Source organism: Thermobia domestica, chromosome 4 (genome assembly GCF_964235325.1).
Source record: "Thermobia domestica chromosome 4, izTheDome1.hap1.1, whole genome shotgun sequence".
Lineage (NCBI taxonomy): Eukaryota > Metazoa > Arthropoda > Insecta > Zygentoma > Lepismatidae > Thermobia > Thermobia domestica.
The window spans coordinates 201973052-201999169 of record NC_137457.1 but is presented as its reverse complement, the minus strand read 5'-3'; the positions used below and the strand labels follow the sequence as shown (position 1 = coordinate 201999169).

Here is a 26118-nt window from a genome sequence, read left to right as displayed (position 1 = left end):
CCCTACTGTCACTATGGATCCATTTCCTCTTGAGGTTGGCAACGCACTCTTACCGGTTCATTGGCATGTACCAATATGAAACTGTCCAGGCAATCTTTTTCCGCATTTCCACGCTCCAGAGGCAGTGTTCCTTTGCCCATGCTAGACGTTGTTTCCTGTGTTGTTCTGTTAGAAAGATATTAGCGGGAGTCGATGGCTTCTGTAGCCCATGGCGAGCAGGTGGTTGCGAATTGTGTGGCTGCTGACACGGCATTGTTGTCTTGCATTGAATCTCTCCGCGATTTGATGCACTGTGGCCTGTCTATCTGCTGTTACGATGCGGGCCACTCGGTATCTACCCCTGTCATCGGCACGCCTCTGACCGTAGCAGTTTGCCAGTGTGGATGCGGTTTTACCGGAAGCGAGGTACTCACGATACACATTTGACACAGTTGCCTTTGAATCTCCGAGTGCCGCAGCCACTTCCTAAATCGAGCCACCTTGTCGTCTGGACCCTACGATTTGACTACGGTCAAGTACACTCAGATCCTTCGTCTTGCCTATCACACACTGCACTGACACGGATACCGAGAGAGGAAGTACACGGCAACAATATCCTTGCGATGCATTTCATTCACATGCACTGGTGCTGCCTCTGCAGGACGGTTTCTGCAACTGTCCTGCTGTCTCTAATTCAACTGCTGATCACTGTATACGGCACCGTAAAAAGCCTTGCGATGATAAATGAACTTAAACAAAAGTTCTAAATATGCCAGTGTACTTTGAGACTTACTTTTCTCAATGGTGTTTTGCAGTTGAATGTCCACAGTTTTCGTTAACTTCCTTCTCAAAGAAGTTGGTTCTGATGACAGCTTCATCATCACCTCCTTCGTCTATATCTTCAATTAATGTAGTGCTATTACCACATCCGTGTCCACTACTCTGCCCACAAAATGATGTACAATCTAGCTTTCTTCTTTTGCACCCACAATTACCGCAGTTCGCCTGGCAGTTGCATGCTATAAACTTTAACAAATCTTCTGGAACATGTTGTTCAAATGTTGTTACAAGAAGAAGGCAATTACCTCAAATTCTCTACTTCATTCAGATGGAGTCATCTCTTGATTTTTCCCACTGCTGAACTTGATAGAACACATGGAGACTATACTGATTTGCAGTAGCTGTTGTTGGAGATAGTACTGCTAAATTGGAAGTGTCGTTAATGCGTTTGTTTAAATAGAATTATTTTGCACATGCAGAATCTTACAATTTACATTTTCTTTCTCTGCACATTGATATAGCGCTAAGAACATTTTTTTCCAACAGCTGCCATATCATCAGCAGATGATGTTGGGTTGTTGAAAACATCCATTTCTCGACGCAGTTCTTCATTTTTTCCCAGTATTTTGTACGCAACTTTCTTTCCTTTACTGTATGGAGCAGAAGTTGTGTTACAACCAGTGAAGGCACGAAGAAATCAAATGCAATTCACCATATCAACCAATGCTCTCTGAAGTTTGGTACTGCTATATCTTATGTGGTGGCTTCAAGCCAGGAATAAACGTGTAAGTCTCACCTGTTACGAGTGCTACCATCAGAATCAAAATATCTGAATCTTCTCCCACTATTACTGGTGAGCCAGATTTTGGAAGATTTTTTTGCGATTAACACAACTAATTCGCCTGCATCTCCAGGTGATTGATGGTACGGTACGAGTACAATCAGACTTCTCGAGATATTTCTAAGAAGTGATATAAATTCGGATTGTTCCTTTGTGTTAGAAAGAAATTCCTGTTCAGATAAACGAACAACGTGGATGTTATCCTCAACGATTACGCATATCCATGGTTTTATTCAAGTCCAGTGTTTCATATTCTTTATGCTAGGTCCACTATCATAACCATCAAAGACAATACATTATTTACCATTGTGTTTGGTGACAAACCTCACATATTGCTTATATAATTGCCCGCAAAAATTATGAAAAATCACCAACTAGAGTTTTGGGACTGTTTTAGTACAATATCAATACATAGAACATATTATAACAAGTTTAATCTTTTTTAGAAATAAGTTGGATGATTTTTGTCGTAATTGCACTGGAATAGGGCTACTTATTCAAAAGAGAGGAAAAACCGCAACTGGATGTTTTTTTGCAGGATAACAACATCAGTAAAACATATTTCAATAGATTTCATCTTCTTTTTAAAACGTTTATTTCAAACACTGATTTCAATGGACATATAGGCCTACATACAGAAAGATAGTGCGAAAGTCTACTTTCAGGGTTTTTGCGCACCCCCTGCCGACGCCACTGTTTTACGAACTTTTATTAAACTAGCCGGACTTTCAAACCTGTTGATACTTATCGGAAATTGCAATAAAAAGCAGTTTCAAATCAGTAAATATATTTTTCCTCATGTCAAATGATTCATTAATATCTTCCTACAGAAATTGTGCGCAGTCCGAAGAAGTGTGAAACTTCATTGCGCATCTCTGACATTGTGTATAGTAACAATATATACATATTTTAAAGCTTATGAAATTTCCAACAAGTTTTATTCGAACACTTTTTTTCATATTTCTACTCTGTTAAATTGTATGAGGCAATGGAAAGAATATATCTCCTAATACAGATCCCAATTTTTCACTTTATCCTAAAGTTATGGAAACTTCGGGAACAAATTCCAGAAGGTCCGATCCTTTTATTCTAAATGTCTAAGTTTGGCCCGTTTTTGATGTGATTTTACTGGACTATAATATGTTGGTATTTAATATGTTTTATAATATTTAAATAGTTATAATCTAGGCATAACGTCATTCAATATCTTATAATTCTGGTTATATGCTTTTGAGTTAGCTAGGCGGAAATTTGTCTGCATTTTGTCATTTCAGAATAGGGGAATCTAACTACGAATGACTATATACTTCGCAATTACTTCAATATGATAGAGTTTATTTTACAGTTTACAGCTGGTATGACTTGTGTCATTTTAATTTACTATCGCAATACTATACTGGCCATGCTCGACCATTGGTTCAACATATTAAAAGCCAAGAAATAAAGCAATCCTAACTAACTTGTTTCCAGCAGTGGTACAGTGATCTAGGGAGATGCGACTCTCACAAAGAAACTAGTTTAGGATTTAGATTTCTGGGCTTTCGGCATCTATGGCCATTTAGCTCGCCACGTATGAGGGATGACGTTCTTCGGCGATCACACTATCCGGGGAAAGAAAGGATGGAAGCGGCCTGGGACCTATAAGTTAGGTACCATCCCTGCATTTGCCTGGTGTGAATGAGGAAAACCCAAGAAAACCTCATTCAAAAAGACTGGTGTGAAAAACCTTTTAACACTTTTTCGACCGAGTGCCCCAACCGGGAATCGAACCCGGGACCGCTCACAAAGGAGCAAGTGACGGGGACTAATTAGAGTTGGTAACTGACCAGTATTTTACCGACTTTCGACATTTAAAATGAAATTATTTTTCACCTGTTGTGAGCAGGTTACGACAATTTTGTTTTTCGGAATTGATAGCCTCGCCGCTGAGTGTAGAGGTAACGAAATGTGCCGTTACACATTGCACTCGTATTCTATCTACACATAAAGAATATAGAAATAAATAAAAATAACCTTTTGAGTACAATTTTACACTAAAGTGAAAGAAAAAGGTGGCTTACCCATGATTAACGTTTTCGCCATAACAGGTGACATAGCTAAATCCTTTTTCTCTGGGTCAGGAGCCTTCTTACCATCTATCAACCTCTCCTGACTGCGAGTGACTTTGGGTTCTGGTGTTCTTCTTATTGTGGCACCGCTATCCTCGAAACTAGTTATCGTTTGTGAGCGAATTAGCAACGTGGAATCAAAACTAACGTGTTTCTGTCTGCGGTCGTCGGGGAGATCGGGAGTATGAAAAGTTCGCCGAGGAACAGGGGTATTAGGCTGCGTTCCTGGGCGTTGTGAAGGGTCTGGTGGGGGTGGAGGGGGTGCTGGCAGTGGTGGCTGGTCCGGGTGAGCAGGGCATGGTGTGTGCCCAGGTGCCAGGTACTCGGAGCTATAACTGAGGTTCATGTGATCAAGAAAAAGACGATTTGGTCGACGAACACCGTCATAATCCTCCTCCAGATCTGGACGAATAGGCCGAGGATGTTCCTGAAACAGTAAGAAAAATTAAGATAAAAGATCTCTTAGGTTTTAAAGATAAGTCCGTTGAAAATATTGCTTATAGCACATTACTTATTACAATAAAAGGTGTGGACTAATGAACAACACTTTTTTCCTCCCATATTTTGAATTAAATCAAGTCAAGCTGCAGTTATCATCTAAGCTTCCCGAACTTATGAGGTCGCAGTTTATGAGTTCGGAACTGACACTCACTTTAGCTCATGAGTTTGAGGGTGAGGGATTTTTAAATCATGATGTGAGCACGAGGTCGAGTGAACGTGATGTCGGAATAAAGTGAGTGTGAGGTCGAGTGAGCGTGATGTGAGATGTTGATATGAATGTGAGGTTGAGCGAGTGTGATGTCGAAAGAATGTTATGAGCGTGAGGTCGAGTAAGCGTGATGTCGATCATATTACCCTAACATTTTTAAGGAGTTGGCTGTCCTTTTAAAAGTTCGGTTACTTTATGAGCACATCTTGTACATCGGGTCGAACAGATGGATTTATATAACGTGTTATTACAAATGATTGAACCGATTTCATTAATTCACTGTAGCTTTATTATTAAACATACGAGTATTGTCACAAACCTTTGCAGACGTATTGAAAAATACTAATAGTTTTCTCTATTTTTGTGTGTTGCAGGTTCTCTTCTGAGTTCTGACAGGAGAGTGCAGCAGTGAGCATTTATTCAACGTTACGACAAGACCAGAGAAAGGTTTTGTTGTGCTAGAGTCTCATTCACATCAGTCTGTCCTTACAGTACCACGACACTTCCGAAGTTCAACAGAGATCCACCAACTGCGAAGTCCATTTGGCGATGGTATACACAGTTTATAGCTTAAGGATACCTCTGTAAGGGGCAAGCAAGTGGTCGGCCTATTGCTTTCGTTGGATTGAGAAACCAATGGAAGGGTCATGGTGGAGATGATCAGCAATTCCTGTCATGGCCTCCACCTCTTCGAACCTAACCTCATGAGATATTTTGTGTGGTGTTATATGAAAGATGCAGTGTTTACTCCTCCTCTACCAACAAACTAACAGAAATGAGAGCTCGCAACAACAGTGTTTTCCAATGGATTGATAGGGGCATGATCCAACGATTTGTGGGAAGAACTTGATTATTGGCTTGATATTTGCAGAATTGCTAGGTGGCATATATAGAGCACTTGTACAGTCACGAATGAAATAAGTCAGCCGGGCAAGAGGAGGAAATATTTCCAACCCTGTTCACGTGAGTTAACTTCTCCGAGAAACTTGCTGCTTTCATGTGAGGTCTGTAAGCAGCTCTCTCAAAAAAATCCAGTGTCTGCTGAAAAGTAATGTTCTTTTCGATACTAAGCTTAGTGCTTTTAGACAGAGAAGAAAAACCATACTTGAATTTGTTTTCGAGGAAAACAAATAATACATGATAGTACTTTACAAGTGCCAGATTACCTATTATAATTAATTTAGATATATAAATAGTCATGTTCTACTCAGAGGTAATTGAGGAGTGAACAATGAAAAGTGATTTCGGAAATTCAAGATTGCATTATTGGTCTAATACTTTGAACTGGAATGGGGATTTTAACATTGCACGATTATGTCCTGGAGGCTGAAGGAAACAGATGATGCGTGAACAAAATGATTAATGAAAGGAACTGAGGAATGAAGTGGAAGGCATTAGCCTGGAATCGAGCCGATGACCTTGAAACCAAAAGTGAGCGCTCTATCATCAAGCCACCATACTCTAATTATGACGGAAAGGTGTCCCCAATTCCGACATCGAATGGTTGGGTGCTGGATTGATTTGGAGTTCAGTATCCTGTTCAGCGCCGAGGCAATTTAAGACCTGGATCTATATCCTAACGTGAAATCTGAAGCTCACACCAGGAATCGATCCCGGGTCTCCCACGCCGAAGATGGGTACTCTAACTATTATGAGGGGATTCCCTACGGTCCAGTGGTGCTATTCAGCCGGTTCTTATCGGTTCGCTAGAACCGGTTGTTAAATATTTTCAGTTCGTAGAACCGTTTGTGAAACTCAGATAACAGTAAGTCTTACCCGGTTATACCCAGAAACAGTATTTTTTTTTTGTTTAATAATCTTTCTTTATAGAATTTCTTACAGTTACAGGGTTAAACATATGGATCTCTCAGAACAAGGTATAAGCGTTTATTTCTTAATCACAAGTGCTGAGATATCAAAAATGAAAACCGTGATTGCATCAGTATAGTTGTGAGGGTTATTTATATTCGAAATGCTGTTGGATTAAGGTCTTTCTAATAATTTTTACAACCATCCTATCTAGGATAATTAGCTTTGAAGACAGACAGACAGACAGACAGACACACACACACACACACACACACACACACATATATATATATATATATATATATATATATATATATATATATATATATATATATATATATATATATATATATATATATATATATATATATATATACAGAAGCGCTTGTTAAAAAAATAGAATAATACCACTGCCACGGTCACAACGTAAACTTCGTCATTTTTGCTAGTGTTATTCACGAACGGGGTTCTCTCTCGTCTTGTGAAGTATCATGGAAATTCAATTTCGTTTTCAAAAAGATTTAACTATTTCTATTGGGCGATATCCTCTTGTCTCGTTTCAACAACACTACTTTCTGCTTATAATATCACACATAAGAGTAAATAGCATGTGTATTAGTTTTCAGTATTACAGCGTCTTATTTACTCTTCATACCTTTCAATTAAAAGATTCTAGCATCTCTACTATCATATAGGTTGTGTTTTAAACATCCTAATCATCTATTACATAAGTGCTGCCCGTGAAATTTTCACCAATATTGCTTCACGCGTTAAAGTATACATGTTTCATTACTTCTCTTTGTTAAGGGGAAAGTTTGGATCACAAATTCTTTAGAAGTGAGATTAGGAGGTAAAGGAAGAATCGTGCTTAGTCTTGAAAGAAGTAGTAAAAAAAACCTAGGTAACACGAAGAAGACCCTTATGTAACTGAAATAAGAAAGATTTTGTAGTTGAATATTATGCTGCCCACAATAAACGAAAAAAAAATATTTTCAGATTGACAACGACCCACACGTCCTCATCTTCCATTAAATAATTAAGGATCAGATCTCATATAAAAAGCTCCAACAAAACTGTTGAGAAATAACATGTTTCATTCACTATGTGTAAGGGGACGCTTGGTCAGAAAGGTGTCACAGCTTTTTCAGTCCAGCCATTCTCAGTGAGGTTTTCTTCGGTTTTCCTCATTTCATACCAGGCAAAGGCCGTAATGGCACCTAACGTACTGGTCCCAATCCACTCCCTTCCTTCATCACTAATTGATTCCATGTCTCGTCGAATCAATGCGGTTATAGATAATCATGGTTCGTGGACACGCTATTAGGTTTAAAATTATAACAAGATTTTTATGTTAATTGAAAAGTGTTTTGTTCAAGACTAATACTAGTTTGAAGATATGAAGTGTTCACAAGCAGAAGGAAGAAATAGTTCTAAGTATTTGGAATTACTGACAGACTGAAATATTTCATCTTGTTCTTTTTTGTGTAATAAGTGTAATTAAATTTTTCTTTTTATAGGAATTAACAATTATTTTTATTCCTTCATTTCTCTATTGGAATTACAAAAAACTTTCTGAACAAATTTAAAAATACTCAACGCCAAGGCGTAGATAAATAGAATATTTTATTTTGTTATCTGTGTGAAATATATTTTTTCTTTCTTTCTTCCTATATATGAGAATTAACATTCCCCTTTATTCTTATTATGGAAATTAGAAAATTAATATTCAGAACAGTTTTGATTTTCAAACACTTAATTCCAATAAGTAAGCATATCTCCTTGAAATAAGCATATCTTTTTCTTTCTTTCATTCTTATCTCTTATCTAGTCGATCGGAAGTAGTTCGCCTAAAGGCAAAACATTGCACAGCAAACAAGTTGATTCGATACGTGCCAATGCACCTTCTGAAGAAGGTTGGATATGCATCTTTTTCTCTTTCGTGCTTTCATGGAAAAAGATATATCTTCGCTTCTGTACTATGCCACTGAAAACTTTTTTGAGTTATCAATATGCCTTCGAACAATATGTCCAATAATAAAGTTACAGTGAATTTATGAAATTTGGTCAATCATTTGTAATGACCGTGCACATAAAATTCGTTTTTCGGCAAGAAAGGGCTATGAAACCTCTATATCCGTTGGACTCTCAAATTCGATGTTGTTCCACAATCACCATATTTACTTCAGTCAAGTAGTCACTTGAAAAATGACACGTTAAAATGTTATTATGACTTACTAGTATATGAAATGAAATCTTTGAGTGTTACGTCCCAGGTTATGTCGGCTAGACTAAAGGAGACGACGATGACGAGAAATCGACGAAATGGTGGAATGAAGAAAGTTGGAAGAAACAGGAAGACCTCGAGAAAACCCACGCACATGGTGTTTGTCCACCAGAAAACCCACTTGGCGCGACCCTGGATTGAACCAAGGACCCCATGCACCACAAGTGAACGCTCTTATGACTGAGCCACTGCGGTCCTCCAGGTTACTAACTTTTAGTGCAATCGAATTCTACTAATTTAAAATTTTACAATAGCTTTTAATGGAAAAAACGATTCAAAATGAGACACATACTAAACAATAGGCCCTACTAAGTTCAAGAAAATTGTATGTGTATGAATCTTCATGCGTAGATTTAGAGAAAACCGAAGAAAACTATTTTCTTTTGAAAAGTTAAACATTAATGCTGTACGACAACCACGTCACCTATAAAGATAATGCCATAACCTTAATGGAAAGGTGTACCGTAATATTAGATATACGGATCATTCGTTTTTCTCTCTTTCTATATATTCAAATATATCAATATTTAATAATACTAAATTAGTACTACGTAAAATCATTTTATTGCTTATAAGTACGCCATTTGTTGATAGCTTTATGTTTACGGGGTGAGGACCCTCCTCTGCATCCTCCTATCCTATTCCCCTTCTACTTCTGTGAGTTTTCTAATATATTCCATTCGTTGAGGATTACCGATGTACTCTAAGGGGATATTGGATTTTGCTAATAATGTAGCAAAGGGTTTCCAGCCGGCAACTGAAATATTTTTCTTACGACATCTAGGAAACTCCGATACTAAATCTACTATATTGGCACCTGGAATTAATTTATTATCAGTATTTACATTTTCATTTTCATCCCACTGAATATTAGGATTTTGTTTCAACAAATTTCGGGGAGAGTAGATATTTTTTCATCATATACTTCCTCTTACTCCTCCTCTTTATCAACATTAGTTGCTGTTGTAACTGTTGCCCGTTTTTGAATTATATTAAAATATTTTTGTAATATCTCTCTATATTGTACCCATTTTTCTTCTGCATTCAAACTTATGATTTAAAATTTTCATATCGTCACCAAGATTAGATATCTTTTGGTAATGATGTAATTTTTCCGGTGAGATTAAAATAAGTTTTTGTGCGTTTTGCATACCTTTTTATTTAATTAAACGATAATATACCTCCGAAGAGCAAGCCATGCAGTAAGATAACCACCTTATTGTGCAATTATTCGTTTTTTCTTTTGTTTCAATAACGGACCATTTTCACCAAATATTTAAGTTCCTTTTATATTTTTAAATCTTTTTTCTCTTTTTACTTAATAGAACATTTTCTTGTAATACGTTATATGAACATTTGCTGATCGACCGAATTAAATCAGGATCTGCATTTAGTAAAATTACCTTACGTGCTTTAGGTTTTGTCTTTGCTAAAAGTTTTAATAAATATGCATTTTCCTTACTAATCATTTTTACGGCTATTATAGCATAACTAGTTGTTAAAATAAAAAATATTCCAATTATTTTTTACAGACAAACATAATTAAAAGAATCTTATGGAAAAATATTTGTTTGAATTCGTTGCTCACCAGGAGTATTTTGTTTTAAATCAAAAGTAAATAACCATGGCTATTTGAGGTGCATTTTGATAAGCCCAATGAATACATTTTGTATTATCTGGATACAATTGTCGTGCCAGGTAACCAGTTCGAGCCTGGTCTCTAGGATTTTGAAAACATACTATATAATGACAATTTAACGAAATATCCTGCAATTCCCTTTTGTTGATGGAACATATTTTGTGTTATAAATATTACACTTAAATTTCTATGATGGCTGTCTTTAGTGAAAATATCTACAATCCGGTGGTCACACACACGCATTAAATCACCTATAATTACAAGATGTGGATCCTCGTTTGTTGAAATTCATTATGTTGCGGTAATCCTTCTCTAAACTTTCAGCATGAAAGAGTATCGTACAATGGCTGCTATCCATCGTAACACCATACAATATTTTTAATAAATTACAGTAATGTTCAAGACATGTTTTAACAGAGTAGGATTTTTCACAGCGTGTAGGATCTGCTACCATACATGTAAAAGGCATTTTCCATTCCATTTTTTCCGTTACTATAGTAGACTATTTTAAAAATAATACCATTATAGTATTGAAGAAAAATCAACCCAAGAATTATTACTTGATGGTAGACCTAACCATTTAACATAGGCCTTATTTTTCTGTCACAATACTTTTTCAATTAAATGTTTTAGGAAATTTCGTTAATTGTAATTGATGTCCATAATATCTTCCTTCAATAGGTTTATTATTTGAATTTACTAAGTTATATGTTGGAGGATTAGTGAGGAAAACTTAAGCAATTCGAAAAATTCCTGTACTCCAATGCGTGTAAAACCTCTATCAAAACGAAGAGGTTTAAGTTTACTAATTCTTATATAATCACCGATCTTAAATTTAGTTTTTCTTTACTTATCACAGAAAACTTTTTGCAATATATATTTGTCAATAGATGTTTTTCATTTTCTTTTTTAATAGCGTCAATTGGTTCCATTTTAATAGTGGAATGAATATTATTATATTTATTTAGTAGTTCCGGTAGAATACCAATCCATTTACAATTTCCTTGCAGTGTATATTTTTGTCACATTAAATTACGTAATGTTCTATTACATCTTTCAACAATACCTTAACATCACTGTACGTGGAATAATGTTTAACATTATTTTGTTTTATTACCTTCTGAAACTCTGAATTATAAAATTCTCGTTCTGTCAATTTGTAAAAATTTTGGGCTTTTGTTTCCTTTTCTCAGAAATGTTGTAAATGATTATGTAATGTCTTTCCCAGTTTTATTTTTCACAGGAATAGCCCAAGCATATTTACAGAATGTATCTATCACTGTTAATAAATATTTGAAATTTCGATTAATTTTTGCAAGACCTTTCAATTTTTTACTATTCATTTCAACCAGATCAGCCTGCCATAGATCATGAATTCCTTTCGTTATAACGGGTATTCGAGAATAGGTTCTTCTTGCATCTTTATATAATTCCGCTTCTATTTGTTCTCGAACTGATTGTGACGTTTTACCAATATTATTACACTAATATATACAAAAACTAAAATAAAATATTTACAATATACAAGTCTCACATGTTAAGTCTTTGTTATGGTACCACCATGGAACAGTGTGTATGTTACAAGTAAAAATTTTTCGTTTATCGCCATGGGGATCTAGGGCCATTTTTGTTACCTGATTTGTGGTTAAATTATGATGTTTACTTTTAAATTCATATTGTGTTTTGTCAATAATTTAGCTTTCAAATAAACATGGCTTATAGTCTTCAAACGCAATTTGTTATTTAACTATATTTTCTTGAAACCTTTACATTTCTCAATTGTTTATTTTCAGCAGTTTTATTGCATAATTTTTACCTCGTAAACAAACAGCTTCACTAATTAGTATACCTTCCATTTCGTCTTTCATTTCACCTAAAACTTTTTTATTTTTGATGGAATATTATACAGGTTGCGTTGGGAATAATTCGAAGTATCAAATTATTCAATCATTCCTTTTATGTTATCATAAACACCTTCAGTTTTGATAAAATAAATAAAAGCATCAGTGTCGATATAAACAATATTAATTTTATCCCCATATCGTTGTTTCATTATATTATAGTGAAATTCATACATTGTTAATTTTGAAAGTTCAAGAACTGTTGCACCAACATAAATTGGTTTATTTAGTGTTACAGATTTTTATATATATGAAATAATGTAAGATTTTCCTCCAATTTCACCCAATTTATAAATTGTTTTTGTGCAACCAATTTTTTTACATTTTTGTTCATAATTCACAAACTTAACATCAATTCGGTTCCGAACGTATTCCATGTTTTCACATAAACAGCATTATTAGGCAATTTATAACATTTGCACGACGCTTAGTATTCTCTTCTATATAAGGTGCAAGCCATTTAGATTGACGAAACCATAATATTTTATTAACCTCTTGTAATAGTAAACCTTCGGGTATATAAAATTGTAAGACTATAATGTAATACATAATTCCTTTTAGACTTTGGTGTTAAAAGTAATTTTGAGTATTTACCATCTGATGGAATTTCGTTTGTGGGAGCACATGGAAAATCACTATGATCTTCGTGTAAACTGATCAGATAATCTATGTCTACTTCCAGAAAGAAACCCCAATCACTATCAGCGGACCAATTTATATTTTTGTTCTTGTCTTGCCAATGCTGAATGTGTTCTACCCACTGAAATTCACCACATGGTAAATAATCGATCATCGCCAAACCACATAAATTGTTCATGTCAATATATAATAAATACGATTTCTCTTTTTGAGGATACAAATCATGTAAATAAGGATTGTTAGCTTTCGTATACCTTAAAACAGATTGTGTAATGCCTCCACGAATCAATTTCTCCATAAATATATACATAATAACATCGGAAAATAACGTAAGTTCAATTTGCGTCTTATATTACATGGCTTCCCATGCCATACCTGTTGGAGTATAGCAATGTATTGGATCAATACTTTAAGCATTTAAACAAGTTTTTCGAAAATTTTTTAATACTTCTGCCGTGAGAAGTACATCGGATTTTAAGTAGAGATCATGGTAGTCCCCTAAAGTTTGACAATTAAACGTATGCTAAATTTCTTGTGGATATTGGTAGTCACTCTCGGAAATTTGTGTTCCGTTCAATTTGCTATCAAACGCCTCTTTCGCGGGTAATTCAGTTAAGTTAAATTTATCTAAATCTGGTCCATATTCATGCGGATAAACTCCCTCAGGAAGAAGTAAAAGAAAGTTATCTTCTGAAAAATTTGTCCTGTATATACGAATTGTTCAGGTTTTAATTGTAACACCAAATCCACGAGACTGTAAGGGAGAAGTCTGTACAACAAAACGTAACTCAATGGTTCTACCATTAAAGTTAAAATGTTTGTAAAATGTTATATACTTCTCAGTACTTTGGTCAATAACAGATATTTTGCCAGGTATGCAACCTAGTTCTTTCACAAATAAATGTGCATCGTATCCAGATAAATTATGGAAGAATACAGGACCAAAATTACTTTGTCGTTTAATTTGTAAGTTACAGCTGTTACACACCGTGGCAATATATTTTCCAGTTAAATTATTATGATGTCTCACTTTTCTATTTTCACTCATATACACAACATTGATTAGAATGATTATAATCCTGTAGATGAGTATTTGTTAGCGGTAATATTGGTTTTGTTCATCTAATACGTCTATTATTTTTAAATTCCTTCTCCATTGCAGACAGGAAATTGAATGCCACATTTTCACCACGATATATAACAAGTTCTGACTATATGTTGATTTCCCAACATACAATATAACCAGTTACACGGTATGTGTTGAATTTGTGTTGTATTGGATCCAATTTGTTTATTTATAGATTTGAGTAAACTTTCAAAATTGGCTACAATTACGAAATCGGTTTGTAATAATTTTAATTTTCTAAATTTTAAAACATCTTGTTTGGGCATGTTAATTTTTGTTGGAGTATGTTCTTTACATAATTTCTTATGTTCCTCTAATTTTTATTTATTATAAGAATATAATAAGCTCCATCTACAAACAAATATGTGGTGATCATTTATTTGACTTCTAACCAAACTAGTTAAATTTTTAATTAGACGATAATGGGAGTTTGAAACTTCCTTTAAATATAGCAAATCAATATATTTAATTACAGATCTATTTTCAGTGACATATAATGGAAACATTATTTTTTCTCATAATCAATGCAGTATATGTTAATAGTGATTGGTTCATTAATAAATGTATAATTATATATATTTTCAAATTTATTTATGCTTGTCAATTCAACAGGGAATATCATTTTGTTCAAATAAAGATAATAAAGTATTAATATATGGTATGTAATTATTTACACGGTGTGGATGATCTTTTGTAGGAAGTAATACTGCTAGAATACAATACATAGAACATCTATTATCGGTATTTTGAATATTTAAAAGCATTTTTAGACAAAAATCCATTGAGGTAGTTTTATGTAAGTTTTTTTTTAGTTTTCAGTAAGGCATTGAGATTTTTTATAATACAATAATGACTATTTTAATTTTCTTCACAATACAATAAATCAATATGTTTACATAGGGATCTGTTTTCTTTGACATATAATGGGAAAAATGTTTCATTCTCATAATCAATGTCGCTGTTAACGTAAAATCGACACGTTTCTAAATGTACTAATTTTTCAAAAGTTGTAGCCAAAGAAAAATTTACTTTAAAATATGAATTGTCTTCTTCCTGTTTTAATAATTCGAAAATTTCGTTTTTCTTAATATTTATAAAGCAGACACTATCTTCGTTAGATGTACTTGATTTAAATATAAAAGTTTTAAATTACCATTAATACAATTTCTTTTCGTATGACCTGATTATCAAGTTTACATCTTTTTACGTAATTTGTTGTCATTTTTATTAAAAAAACACTTCTTTTTTTTACCACAAACTCACTACTATTTCTAGGAGGTTTATTCCGTAGTGTATTTCCATTATTAAAATAAGGTGCAAAAACTGTTGATAAAGAGTTGGTACGTACAGGAATTGATGTAGCAGGAGACGTACTAGATAATAATGTACCTATTGAAGAAGCGTTGCAAAATCGGTGGCAAGAAACTAAAACAAACTAAAAATAATAAACTCAAATTAAATTAAATCAGGTATTGGTAGGATCGGGAAGAAAAAGAAAAGTTCATTTTGCATCAACAGGTTGTGGTGTGAAGCGGATAAAAATCCAGAGATATTTTTGATTAGATTAATTATGGAGCAAACTGATAGTTTTTACCTCACACTTTCTAGCAACAGTTCTATGGAATATTTTCTTCATAGTACTCTTGCCTGTTATACTACTAAATTATTCCATCCTACTGTACTGAAAAAGGGAGTGTGAGAAGCAGCTGTTGCTGAAGTACATTATAAAAGTCCATTCAGAATATTTCCAAATATACTAATTATACTTATTACCGTATCATGAATACAGAAAGCTGGAACATAACCAAAATTTTACCAGGTCACTATTATCATGTTGACGAAACTCTATCTCAAATTAATCATAAAAGTGATATTTTAAATTTATAATTAAAAGTTAAAGCATTGATTAAACGAACTGAGCCGAGTATAGTAAGAGATGAGGGTAAACATATAGAAGTACGCCTATCTCCCGAATTAGCCAGAATACTAGGTTTTGATCATATACAGCAAGAAGATTTTGCAGTTGTGCATCATGCTCGTTATTCACCAGATTTACAAAAATTGCTACCCACACTCATGTATATTTATAGTGATATTGTAGAACCACAACTGGTAGGTGATACCATAGCTCCATTGTTACGTCTTATAAATACAAATATTAAAGAATATGGTATTAATAATGTACATGTTTTTGAAAATCCTCATTATGGCCCGGTGCAAGGTAAACAGTCTGATGAAATTATTATTGACTTAAGAGATAGTACAGGTAATCCACTTCTTTTCCAATATGGCAGTGTATGTGTAAAATTACATTTTCGCAGACGTAATAAGGTATTGTAAATTTAACTTGTGTGAATATAAAATGCAGTGTGAGTGTATGAAATCAGAATTAGATTTATTTGCGGGGTTTGCCCACTCAAACAAGTATTATAGGTAATAAAATAAGCCTGTGGCTTTAATATCTGATAATGCACCAATAGAGTTTGTAGTCCCTGGTCATGGGGACGACTATATTGATTTACCTTATACAGTGCGTCCCACTAGCTTTTGAACCCGAAAAAAGCGTAATAATTTCCGAACAAATGTACTAAATGAATGAAATTCACAATACACGTACTTTGTTTCATGCTAAACACGAGAAACGGTTGAACAGAAGCGCACACGTCAAAAGAAAGACGATAGGTGGCGCCAGGAGAAGTGCTGCTTGGCGTGGTGCGCGTGCGTTAGTGTGACTCGAATCGCTGCATCGCGAGGATGGTTCTGTACACCGTACAGGAACGCGTGTTCATTGTTTAAAATATTGGATATCGGGATCGTATCAGACCGTTCAACGTGAATTTTGACGTGAATTTGGATGCTGTAAAGTACCATCGAAATCATCAATACATCATTTGGTGAACAAGTTCGAAACAACAGGAACGTTGCTTACGGGACATGGAGGCGCGCGTCCACGGATGTCCGAGGAGACAGTACAGAATATGCGGCAACGTCTTTTGCAGTTCCCTAAGAAGAGCCTGCGTCGATTATCACAAGAGATAGGTATGTCAAAGTCAACTGTGCAAAGAGCCGCCAAAAGAGCCAAGCTGTTTCCATATTGCGTTACAGTCGTCCAGGAGTTGAAGACTACAGATTGGGAAAAGCGCTGATGTATTGTCGTTGCTTGCAAGCTTTGTTGCATGACAATCCAGGAATCCTAGACTATACTTGGTTCACAGATGAAGCTTGGTTGCATCTCTCCGGTTATGTGAACTCGCAGAATACTCGGGTGTGGGCCGCCGAAAATCCCCATGTGTACCACGACATTCCACTTCATCCCTTGAAGGTGGGAGTTTGGTGTGCAATTTCCCGACAGCGTATCATTGGACCCATCTTCTTTGAAGATACAGTAAACACACAAGTTTACTTACACATCTTCCGTGAATTTGTGAATCAGCTGGACGATCAAGAACTGCGTCGCGGTTATTTCCAACAAGACGGAGCAATATGCCATACTTCCAACGTGGCCATGGCAGAAATCGAGTCCTTTTTTGTGACAGGATAATCTCCAAAGGATTGTTGCCGCCAAGATCCCCGGATTTGAACCACCTGATTTCTTCTTATGGGGTTTTCTTAAAGGCTGTGTCTACAGAAACAACCCACGATCACTGCAAGAGTTGCGATACAACATTGAGAATGCGATTCATGAGATCACACCGGAGACTCTACATCGGACTTTTCACAATATGGAAGGCCGTGTACAAACATGTCTTGACGTCCAGGGAGGACACTTTCAGCACCTGCTCTGACGGTCATGTATTCAGCATGAAACAAGGTACGTGTATTGTGAATTTCATTTTCCTATGTATATTTGTTCGGAAATTATAACGTTTTTTTCGGGTTCGAAAGGTAGTGGGACGCACTGTACAACGTTACATATTAAAGGTAAAATTACTAAAACAGATGGTTCTAATTTAACTTCTGCCGATAAGAAAATTGGTCCTGTAAATTATTTTCTCAATGTAATGTTCAGCGAGGTGCAAATATATTTCAATAATCAACTTATTTCCTACTGCTCACATACATATCCATATAGATCGTATACTGAAAAACTACTAAATTATAATGCTGATGCTAAATCAAAGCATATTCAAACATCAATGCGGTTTAAAGATACTGCAGATTATATGAACAGTGTGGCCGATAGTAATTTAGGATTTAAACAACGTTTTCTTCTCACTACTTTAAGTCAGTCATTTGAATTATTGGGTTATATTCATGCTGATATTTTCAATCAGAAATTTCTATTGAATGGTGTACAACTGCGTATTAAACTAATTCCAGCTAAACCTGCATTTTGTCTAATGGATGAAGCAGATGCTGATGGAAAAGTTGTAATTACAGATGTAACATTGCTTGTGAGAAAAGTTTATGTATCACCCTCGGTTAAAATAGCACAAAATAAAGTATTACAAAATCGTACATTTAGAATAAAATATCCCACAACAAAAGTACAGGTGAAGACAGAAACTTTACTGCAAGGAATTATGGATAGTACACTTCCAGATCTGATTTCTGGCATAGTATCTAAACGTATTAGTATTGGGTTTGTTACTAATACTGCCTTCAATGGTATTCACGAGACAAATCCTTTTAATTTTAAGCATTTTAGTTGTCATTCTTTACATTGTACGTATGTTGATGGAACGCCTGTAGCATCCAAACCACTACAACCAGATTTTGATAATAAGCTATATATACAAGCATATTCTACGTTATTTATAGGTACTGGTATTTATTATTCTAACCAAGGTAATGATATTTTACTTGTCGAATATCCTAATGGTTATACTCTACTGGTGTTTAATTTAACTCCCGATTCTAGTGCTAGTCCACAACATCAAGGAAATGTACGATTAGAGGTTCATTTTAAAGGAGCACTACCATTTCCTGTAACAGCAAATATTTACGGTGAAATCTCCTCAGAACTAGAAATTGATTTCCAAAGAAAAATATATGTTAATTAAAAATGTTAAATACCCTTGAACTTTATGAGGCACTACAACAAAATTTGTCTAAAAATCATTTTATAGGTGTATATGTTGCAGATGAGCTACCACAATTTATTCACACATTTCCGGCAGCCATAATTATAAATACTCATTCTAGTGATAAATTCTGGTGAACATGGGTTTCCGTTTATATATCTAATATACGTGTGGGTGAGTATTTCGATAGCTATGGTATACCCCTCGTACATACAATATCAAGTAAGTTTTTTAAAAACGAAACTGTTTGTATTATATATGGAATAATAGACGTATTCAAGGTGACTTATCTCAATTTTGTGGACATTACTGTTTTCTATATCTAGCATGTCGTGCGTCTGGTTATTCACTACGCGATTACTTAAACAAATTCTCACTCACTACTACTGATGCAAATGATATGCTTTATTCGTTTATGAAAATGTGATGGTCACTGGCGCGAGATCAAGTTCTCCGTAAACCATGTGTGTGTATGTTGTTGTTGTTGTTATTTTTTAATCTCTGCGATAGTCTACGTTTTAACTCCTCCATTTTCCGTCTCTAGTCCTGGATGTGAAAGGAGGAGGGTTCGGGGTAGCTACTCCCGTAAAAAAATGATAATCTTTGTTATGCTATATAGGGGTTGGAAAAAAGTTTACTATACCTGGTCAAATCTCTGCTAATAAATAGGGTTCGAAAATATGCTCATAGTCTTATGTAAACCTTGCTATGTTAAAATAGGGGTTGAAAAATAAGCCATACTCTTTTATACAGAGGAGTGCTGCTAAAATAGATGTTCGTAGTCATGTAATTTCAGCTATGTAATATAGGGGTTGAAAAATAAGAGATACTCTTTTATTAGCTCTACTATGTTAAATAGTGGTTGAAAATAGACCACACTCTTTTAATAGTTCTGCTGCGTGTTCGTAGTCTGCTATGTTAAAATAGGGGTTGAAAAAAGTGGTCATAAAAGAGAAGGAATACACCCCTAAAAAGTGGTCATAAAAGAGAAAGAATTTTCTGGATGTTCAATTTTCCATGGTTGGATGGTACGTGGGTCATGGCGCATCGTGCGACACTGAACTATCGAGTACTTCGTATCAGGCGGGATCTGGATTGGCCTCTGATGGCCCAGATCGGGAACTTTTCCACTACTAAAGATGAAATTGATCTTAAGTATACATTAAACAAGCATTTCATTACGGCAATAGCAAGGTGAAATACACAGTGTGGTTAGATATAACTCAAAATTAAGAGTAACTTTTTATAATACTGTAGAAAAGTGATATATATAAATGGATATAAATGGATAGATGGCAAAAAGATGAATAAAATAATTCTTAATTTAGGAGATGAAACCTTTCACCTTAACGTCCCACGTTATGTCTTTTAGGCTAAGGGAGACGATAAGACAAGTGAATAATGATGAAAGCCAGCTACAATGCTTCTCTTGGCCGAGTGGTTGTTAATGAAGTCAATCCGGGAAACGGTGGAAGAATTGGTGGAATGAGAAATTGGGAGGAAATGGAAGTAATGCGAGAAAACCCACGGACACGATGTTGTCCAACACAAAGTTACTTGTCTGGAGATCGAACCACGGACCCCACGCACTACAGGTAAGTGTTCTATATCATGACCATCGTGAATCCGCTTCCTTAGTTTCAGAGCACATCGAACAATTATTGCGATAAAATGTATATTACTTATTGCCAATAATAACTAATAATTTTGAAATCTGCTTTACCAGAATATTTATTTTTAAAAAATGTAACTGGCAAGTGTTCTGATGAGCATTTGAGGAGGTCCTGCAAGTAAATTTCTCTGACAATCCAAGAAATCTATGGTCGGCCCTGTTGCATTATTTCATGTAGATTCTCCGTTGAACAAATAATGTTCGTAACTTTTAGTAGTATATTAGAAGAGCAATGGTCCTCTAAGGGGTGCATCCACCTGATTCAACTGCCATTAATAATCATAATAAACGTTCTTTACCATTAGTTTCCATTACTTACCGAAACTGACATCATGTTATTGCATTATACATAGGGATGTAATACGGCATATACAAAGTACAGCAAATATCTGCCTAATAGCTTTTAAAGTCCAGTATATACCCTTCAATTTCCGAAGGAACGAATGTATAGTGGGATATACACTATATTTTCGAAAACAGTCGAGCATAGAACTATCTAACAATACATCACTTTATACACCTAATGTGTTGCAACATTTGGAAGTTAAAAATGATAATACTCAGCTATGGTTGGATGGTGTTACTATTCTATTTTGGTAGTATAGGGGAATTTGCAATAAGCTCAAGTTGTTTATACAATATTTATCACATCAAAAATCGTTATTAATTATCCATTTTATCATTTTTTTTTATTTATTCATGAGGAAATCTTGTCGACGTATTAATTTCAAAGCATCTACGTTATTAATGAAATAACCAGAATACAGTGATGAACTAGGCGTTACCTAGGCGTCACATACTTTGCATAAAAGACACAAAAGAATAAACACCAATCATCAAAGTTAAACATTAATTAATAAACCACACCTAAAGAATAGAAAACTATTTCTCCAACATGGGTAATGAAAATTAAAACCAAAAACAGCCAGTTTCGTTTCATGTCAGCTTGTAATAATACCATCTGATGCCATTAACTAACAGATAAAATGAAATGAAAGAGAGAAAAAAAAATCATTGGTACATTGATCAATCACTTTATGATGAGTTAATTACGGCTCTTCAGAATGTCACGTGATTTCAAGTGGCGTGTTAAAATGAATGTTGATGTTCTGTGAACTGACACTTTCAATAATGCAGTTACGTCCTATAATCCAGTTGGTGGGCGAAATATTCATTAATTTTCTTTTACGAAATAAATTGTAAAAAAAAAAAAAAAAAAAAAAAAAAAATAGATAAAAACTCGCTATTTTAATATATAGCGCTTACCTTTGCAGGAAGACAAAGCGCTATATTTTCGTATGAGTATCGATTGAGATAGCAAGTGAGTCTCGTTTCACGTTATGAAATTACAGTAGAGTTACAGAATATGGGAACTCAAGATTGAAACCGAAAATAGTAGGTATATCACTTCTGGTTGCAATAGTGGGATAAGGTACAATATTGAACGTTGAATCCATATCAAAAGCGGTTTCTCGCCCTTTCTTTTACACTTTTTACTCTTTGTGAATCAATATTAAAACCGGAAATTTTTACTATTTCTGGTATCAATAGAACAATAACAACCAAGATGAAATCTTTTTTTGTTTCGTTACCCTCTTCACTCTGTGGGAATCAGTACTGGAACTGAGAGTGCTTTTAGAACTGTAATCTATTGCTCTGGGTTTTAGTATATACACTAGCAGAATGTCCGTTCTTCGCACGGGGAGAATACGTTTCATTTGGAAGATAAGGGGCACCAAAACTGTCACCAATCAACTTAGGAATCCCAAAAACTATTAATTCGACACTAATGTCGGTCATACTTTAATTATTTTTCAGTGTCACAATCCCCCTTAGGAGTACTAATGGGATCTAAATTTGGATTTTGAATGACATCGAAAGTGTCACTGTTCGTCTCAGCGTCTCCGATAATTATGGATTCGACACTAATATTGGTCCTTTTCGTTCATTATACGTATATATAAAACTCTCTCTCTCTCCTGTTCTCTCCTCCCCTAAGTTCTACCGTGAACGTGAAATGATAGAAAAGTTCAAAGACCCGAGCCTCATCTATATTGAAAATTTGATCGAGATCGGTTTGGTGGCTCAAGAGTTATTAAGTGTTGTTTATGTTCATATATCTTCACCCTCCCCTCCCTTAAATTCTACTGCCAAAGTGAAATAATAAAAACCATCTCAGACCCAGGCCCGAACCTCATCTATGTTGAGAATTTGATCGAGATCGGTCGGGTGGTTCAAGAGATACGAAGTTACAAACATAGTCTCTTTCAATTTTATATATTAGATAAGGATGGAGATAAAATTAATTCTTGTAACACTGAATCCATAACAAAGATCCGATTCTCTGTATATATCTAATACTGTCTTTTCTGTACAATGATCAATGTTAAAACTAGATATCGTAGATTTCTATTACTAACGGTTTGAATAAATGGATAAGGCCGTATATAAAGTTTATCAAATTGAATCCAAATTCTCTGTATCTTTTGCCGTCTCCTCTCCACGAAGAATTTGAAACCAATAGTAGTAGTGGATTAGTGTTAATAGAGGGATAAACCTGAAGACAGAACCTATTTTCGAGTCACTAAATTGATTGTAAACAACCACTTTTCGCTACATATTACCTTTTTGCTCTGGTAATCAAAATCGAAAGCCGGTAATGGTAGATATCTACCACTTCCAGCTTGAATAGAGGGTTAAGGTTGGAGACGAAACCGAATTTTATAACACAGAATCCACTTCAAGAAACTGTTTTACGCTTTCTATTACCGTTATTCGATAATACGTGTCAACTGATATATGAACGGACATAATTACACAGCCAAGGGCGCCGATCCTGGGGGGAAAGGGTGCCCGCCCTCCCCCAAAGGTTATGTAGGCCCGCCTATTGTATTTATGAATATACAATATTTAGCATAATTTGAGTGCAAAATGTCTTAAAATCTTCATATATATACTTTCTGCATCTGAATGGGCCCCCAAATTTACAGATAAATCTGTGGCCCTTGCACACAGCACAGTTTAGACGTCTAAAAAGACAGGAACATATTGAAAGATTTCGATTCAACTAAGAAACACAGTAAACTCAAATGATTAGGAATTGAACCAGTAACACTTCACATGAGACATGAGGAAGAGTAGGGAAAATTAGGATACAGAATGAGATGTTCTAGATATTATTCAATAGAGGTCCTTATTGCCTACTTCAAACTACTTACAATTTCACAACGATTCCACTTTTCAAAGTTACTCGCTTGTATTAATTTTCTGGTTTCCTTTATTATCCATACTTCTCCAAACCAAGGCATTTTTGACCACGGCAACTACAGGAGAATATATTGTGAAGAATGCACCAATGTTCGGGTAGAAAAGCAACAAAAATAGTTCAAAATAACTGATACAAGGAAAATCAAGAAGAGATGCGCAATAATTTATATAGAAAAATAAAATATAATAGGTATCACAGCAGGCCCCTATCCCCGTAAGTCTAGGGGTCAGGCCCCCCTAAATTTTTACTGCCCCCATAAATTTTCACGATAGGCTTGCAAAGGAAAACTATAATAAATAACTATAATATGGTGATAAACTATAATATGGATGAATCGGCCCCCTAACTTCTACCTGGTCCCCCTACATTTTTGGGCTGGCTACCAGCCTGTATCACAGTAAGAATTATACAAAGTAAAGCCTCATATAGGTGCATTACAAGTTACGTTTTAGCATAGCCGCCAAATTTCTCAGCTCATTTTTCTAATCATGGGACAAATTTCAAAATAATCGGTTTATAGTAGCCTGTATTTTCGAAATATGGACATCTCCACACAACCGCTTTGACTTCGCCATCGTAATTGAAACGTTGGTAATCTGCAGTCGTCTGTTTTTCGTGCAAGTGTACCTCTAGCGGAAGAATCTTGAACTACTGAGCAATGATGTGTGGAAATAGTCATCTTGAATGGCAAAGACTGCATGGAACGTAACGACATTTGCTGGTGCACGTCATTTGAACCTTGCGGTTTGAACACGTGCCGGGAATTCAGTAACATTGTCAAAAGAATAGAATATCGCAGTTATTGAGGAGGCAATACGTAATGAAAGGCGAATACATCCTCGAACGTTGTGGAACACGTTCAAAATTTTGTACGATAAAGTGTACGATGTAATGCATGACAAAGTGAAATTTTGTCAAGTGATTGCTTGATGGGTGTCGAAGAACGCCACGAATCCATAAGAGGCAGCGAATGATGACATGTCTGGACCACCTGGCAGGGTACACTAAATAAGAACATGTTTTTTTTTTTTTTTTTTTTTAAGGAATCTTAGAAGATAATGGTCATGGGCGTACCATTACATTCCTGAAACAAAACGGGAATCCATGGGATGGAAACATACTGATTCCCACCAAAGAAGAAATTCAATCACTCAAGGTGACTTAATTGTGAAAAAGGCGATAGTAACGATATCTGGGACATGCAAGGGATTCTAAGGGTGCATGTTTTAACATTAATGTTGGAAATGTCAAACTCTTTCACGATAATGCACGCTTCCACATCGCTGTTTTGTTCGTAAGAAACTCGAAAAGTTAGAGGATGAAGTGTTCGAGAACGTGCCGTACAGTCCTGCTATGGCACCTCAGACTATCATATTTTTGGTGTGATAAAGAAATTTTTGGTTGGCCAACGTTTCAGTCGCGATGACCAAAATCAAATCGTGTATGTTTATATGTCTTGAGAAACTTGTATCATGATGGAACGTGTTGCTAGGTTTGGGGGATATGTTGAAATATAATTTTAATACGAACCTTTCTTTATAGTTTTGATGTATTATCAAAATATTACACTTTCTTTTACATACAATATTGTGCGTTACTTCTTAATCTACCCTCGTATCAATTTATATCGAACTACTTTTGGTTGCCATTTCACATCACGGATTGACGCATTCTTTGCGACACATTGTTTAGTAGTCGATGCTAAAATAATATATTTTGGAATAAATATGGAAAAAAAGCAAATTAGAATATTCGAATGGAATCGAATAACTTTAGGATGAAATCGAACGGGGTGAAATTGAAAGTAGTTTTAAGTAGATCATAAAGAGCTCTATCGGATAATAGTTAGAAGGTTTCATATCGTTATCATTATTCTTCCTATCTTTCCTGGTAAGCCACTGTGTCCCATAAAGGTAGTAGTCATGTGTGCAGGGAGCCGAGTGCCCTCAGCTCTCCATCTGCATATCAAAATGTAGATGAATGCACATTTGCATATCAAAATTTAAATTGTGTCTGATGTAATTAATTTATATTGATAAATACTTAGTTTCATAATTAGTACCACAGAGCGAAATACGACAGTATTCATAGGATAAAAAGTAAATTTTAGTATTGAAGAAAGGAAATAAAATTATTAACAGCATTGCATGAGACACATCTCTACTGAGGAGCATAGTAATCAACATACGGATGTTCGATAAGACTGAGGACCTATCGAACTTCGGGAGTGAAAATTTATCGAGTTGTCACCGGTTACTCGAAACCGTTCGAGTATTTGAAATTATCGAAGTTTCGGGTATTATCGACATTTCGAGTATTATCGAAGTTTCGGTTATTAT

General features: G+C 35.1%; 1 protein-coding gene across 1 annotated transcript in view; it reads right to left on the bottom strand.

Moving 5' to 3' along the window:
• The window catches only part of LOC145683014 (uncharacterized), an 832861-nt gene that overhangs the window by 310765 nt on the left and 495978 nt on the right, over window positions 1-26118 (bottom strand). The window contains exon 6 of the mRNA XM_081754367.1: window positions 3661-4135. Within this exon, the coding sequence (XP_081610493.1) occupies window positions 3661-4135 (475 nt within the window). The remainder of the gene's footprint in view (window positions 1-3660; window positions 4136-26118) is intronic.